General features: G+C 46.5%; 1 protein-coding gene across 1 annotated transcript; it reads right to left on the minus strand.

Moving 5' to 3' along the window:
• Positions 1-523: 523 nt before the first annotated feature.
• On the minus strand, positions 524-3,394 carry LOC136458589 (single-stranded DNA-binding protein, mitochondrial-like). Its single transcript, XM_066458532.1, has 4 exons — positions 3,058-3,394; positions 2,725-2,951; positions 2,106-2,206; positions 524-971 (listed from the first exon to the last, which is right to left on the minus strand). The coding sequence occupies exons 1-4, from the start codon at positions 3,325-3,327 to the stop codon at positions 898-900; spliced, it is 672 nt and encodes a 223-aa protein (XP_066314629.1). The 5' UTR covers positions 3,328-3,394; the 3' UTR covers positions 524-897.
• Between the last annotated feature and the right edge of the window lie 825 nt (positions 3,395-4,219).

A 4,219-nucleotide genomic window follows, 5' to 3' on the forward strand; every position in this document is an offset into this window, starting at 1 on the left:
TGGTGACAAACACCTCAGAATATTTCTGGAGCCGATAAGGCCTCGTTTGAATGTTATCGTATTCCCCTCAATACACACGTGTTGTAAAAGACCTTGCAGAAGGAAAGGGTAAAATGGCAAAAACCAATTACATAGCCAAAGGTCCCCTAGTATATATACCCTCACCATGTACTTTTCACGGCATGATGCCTCTTTGAACCATATGTGTCATTCCACTCAGCCTTACTTGAATGTTATCGTATTTACCTCAATCCACATGTGTTGGAGTAGATTGAAGTCGAATTTTGTTCCAATTCCACTCCAACATACGTGGATTAATGTGAATCCAACTGCATCTAAACAAACAACCTGTTCGTTTGGCTTGTGCTTGTCGTATACGATCGTAAATTTCCAGCCGGAACAGTATTTTTCTCTCACATAAACCAGCCAGCAGTACTTCTTCACGAACCAACAACGATACAAAACAGCCAACCGAACAGGCCGAAGGTCTCAATTGTGTCAAGTACTCAAGTCTTTCAGGCACGACACCACTGAAATGCATAAACGTTATGGGGATTGTTCATAGGTTATGCATCCGAGAGAAGACGACGAAACATTTATTTGAAAAAAAAAATTAAAAAGGATGGAAAATTACAAAGAAACCACTCTGCAGAGCATGTCTTGTATTAAATTAGGTTACTGGTTACACATCCTATAGGTTGCTGCTCAACGATTACAAGGCATCTACAATGGTGTTGAGAGCTTGAGAAAGCAAGAATCTGATAAAATTCAAGACAGCAAAAGACTCGAATTGCCACCAGGATGTGTTGATCCACTCAGATTTCACTAATTTAGAATAGAACAAGTAACACCATTGTGATAATACCTCCACCCCAGTTGACTCTGCCAACCGGCATATCAGAAGTAGCCGACGCCCTTGACTTCGCCTAACTTTGGAGCATTCATGTCATTACCCAGAAACAAGAGACGACCTGTTACATGACGATGTCATAATCTGGTAGGCATAAACACCAGTGCAAAATCTCAACATAATCTGTCCACATGAGACCTAACATTACTTTGCATGAGAAAAAAAAAAGATATGAAAAGAGAACCAAATAACCTATGAAAAGATAATCAAATAACCTAGGTGCTGAACGCTGTGAAACCACCTACGCAAGCATTTACCGCCATGAATATTTTAAAAATGAAGGATAATGTTTAACTCAGATATGAAACATTTGTATGGTCTCATGGTATTAGTTCACATCAACTTGGAAGTGGTTCTACTATGCTTTTCGAGTTTAAGTGGATTAAATTAAGAGCTATTCCACATGAAACATTATTAACTGTGTTATCACATGAAAGAATTAATAAAAATATCAAGACTCAAGATCCAAGATATATGTGTTTCTGTGATCTCCAGGAGTGCCTCATACACTAAACATATCCAAGATTCTTGGTCTGCAATCTTTATACCAGCGCATTTGAGAAAGAGATGGAGGCATGTCACATCAACAATTAAACTCACAATTCCAAATAGTATAATATTCACCAACTCTTCATTGTTTAAACATTGGTAGGACAGGAGGAGATATACCGAAAAGCTAAAATTGCTATATTATTGCTGGAACGTGATTGAGCATCTATGCAAATGCTTATATTGTATTTGCCGCTGGCATGAATCTAGATGCAGATGAATTTCTAATAGTAAGTTGTGGGTGTAACAGTTCCTCATTTTACTATATTCCTTGATGATATACATTCAATGATGATTCTAAACTGTTCCCCTTCTATTCAATAAGGAAATGGTAGTAAGGACAAAAGAGGGAACTAGTTAAAACTTAAAACAGAGCCATGAGCAATAGATAAGTTGAAAATTCAATCATGGCCTACAAAAGGCAATATAAAAAGGGGCAGACCCAGTGCCGGAGGCTCCCATATGAGTGGGGTCTGGGGAAGGGAAAAACCGAGGCAAGCCTTCCCCCCGCAAAATCTGCGGAGAGGCTGCTTCGAACCCACGACCTGGTGACTCAGTGAGACAGCTCTCACCACTGCACCAGGCCTGCCGTTCTACAAAAGGCAATATACGCTATAAATGTAAATTGATAGTGCAAGAAGCGTACCAGTTGAACGCACAGCTATTTCTCTTATGCGTCTAACCAGCCCAGTAATTGGATCACAGAACACTTTGGTCTCAAGATTTCCTTCCAAATAGAGAACAGTTCTGAAATGTTGCAATCGATGCATATTTGAATGAATCAGCATTTCTTAAGGTGAGAAAATCAATCAACCTAACTAATCAAACTGTGATAAAGGAACTGCGAATCTTATAAAACTATAATAAAACTGAACAATGCTGCACTTCACCAAACCAAAATGAAATCCACCCAAAACATGAAAGTATCCACTAAATCATGTCAATAGAAACCTACCAAGTGAACTAAAAATGGCTATATATGCAATTATCTACAAAGAGAACCCTGCACTCATTTTTCCATTCAAATAACGTCAGTTATAGTTCGAAATGGAGGCTAAAGGACTAATGTTATCCTCCCTTTTTGCATCAAGTTTCAAAGCATGGCACATTAACCATGGAGGCAAATCCATACTCGGTATATGGCAACCAAATGGGAGTAACCAAAGCTGCCCTCTTGCTAACTCCCAGCCATTCGGCTGAGAATTACATTTCTCTTGTGAAGGTAAATTCAAACAGTACACAACTACAAGGAGGCAAGGGCTCACCCAGTCTTGACGTTGTTGAGCGCGACGGTGCCAAGGCGCTCTGGGTAGACGCAGACACGGTGCCACTGCACGGAGCACCTGTCGGCGTACTGGTGCGGCTCCTCGCGATCCAGCGGGCGGCGGTTGTTGCGGATGCCGCCGGTGCCGAGCGAGATGAGCACGACGGTCCTCCCATTCCGCAGCCGCTTCTGCATCGGCTCCTGCCCGACCTTCCCCACCAGTATCGCCTTCACAACCCCACCAAAAGCGGGAAAGCACCGCGTGAGCTCAGATCAGCTGGCACCAAATTAAACCCAAAATGGGAGGGGAGAGAATCAAGAGCTCCAGTCCAACCTTGTAGATGCCGGGATCGAGGCCGTTCTCGAGAGGGCGGGTGGTGTCGGGCGGGCGCGGGCGGTTCGACGTCTGCTGACGATCCTGGTCCGCGGGGGGCTGGTCGTGCTCGTGCTCAGGGTCGGAGTCCGCATCGGATCCGTTGAACGAGGGGGAAGAGGTCGTGGAACTGGGCGTCGTGGTGGTGGAGAAGGAGCTTAGTGGGGATGACAGGAAGCGGCGGGACAGGATGAGGCGGCGGGCGAGGAGGGAGGCGGAGGAGGCCGCCATGGATTCACGCCGCGAGGGGTGGGGACAGGCGGTGAGGCAGGAATCGTCGACGGCGGTAAACCCTCTGCAAAACCTAGCTGTCATGGGTCAGGTGGACGCGGCCGTTGTTATGGGCCGAACTGTATCGCCACAGTGGGCTGGGCTGTATCGCCACGGTGCGCTACTTTGGAAGCGGATTACACTCATTGAGACCGCGACACGTGATTCATGACCGTCCAAACACAAACATTTTTCATCTAGTTCCGTACGAATTGTACCTGTGGTTGCATACTTGGAACATTGGTATGCTAGGTACAGGGCGTCCGTCTGTCCAGACGCCCTTTCTGGCATGCATACCAGCTAATAAACCTGTGCTCTTTCGTTGTGTTGGTTGAATAAGGAAAGGAGAAGGAGGCGAGAGACCTGCTCCGCTCTGCTCCGTACGTCGACCCTTCCTGCCCCTGCTCTGTCGGTTGTCCCGTTGCTCTTGCTCCGCGGCCTGCTCTGCCGTCGACGGTCACCCCGCGCTGCTCGTTCCCCTGCTCCACCGTGCTGCACCGCTGCTTCATGCCACTGCTTCTGCTCTGAGGTTGCTTCGCCTGACGGCGCGGGCACCGTCGCGCTCACGTGTGGCGACCGCTCCCTTGGCCACTAGCTAGCCACTAAGGCCGCTGCGCAAGGAGAAGCGTTGGGCCATGGCGCGGAAGCCATCCGGCCTCGCCTCCTGCTACAGCTGCGCCCTGATGCAGACGGCGAAGGAGGCCGCACCAAGATATGATCCATGTTGCAAGTGTACATTTCAAATGTTTCAGATGTTTTAAATGTATGTTACAAGTGTTTCATAAGGATGTTGCAAAAGAAGATCGGGATGTTGCACATGTTGCAATGGGCTATACACGCAAGTTTCAAGTGT

Source organism: Miscanthus floridulus, chromosome 6, assembly GCF_019320115.1.
Source record: "Miscanthus floridulus cultivar M001 chromosome 6, ASM1932011v1, whole genome shotgun sequence".
In the NCBI taxonomy this organism is placed as follows: Eukaryota; Viridiplantae; Streptophyta; class Magnoliopsida; order Poales; family Poaceae; genus Miscanthus; species Miscanthus floridulus.

Bases quoted from the DNA above. Each gene is read 5' to 3' on its own strand.
- LOC136458589 (XM_066458532.1), bottom strand. From the start codon at position 3,327: ATGGCGGCCTCCTCCGCCTCCCTCCTCGCCCGCCGCCTCATCCTGTCC. The intron at 2,952-3,057 runs GTTGGACTGGAG...GGGGTTGTGAAG, and splicing joins TCGATCCCGGCATCTACAAG to GCGATACTGGTGGGGAAGGT. The intron at 2,207-2,724 runs GTGAGCCCTTGC...GCAACATTTCAG, and splicing joins CTCAACAACGTCAAGACTGG to AACTGTTCTCTATTTGGAAG.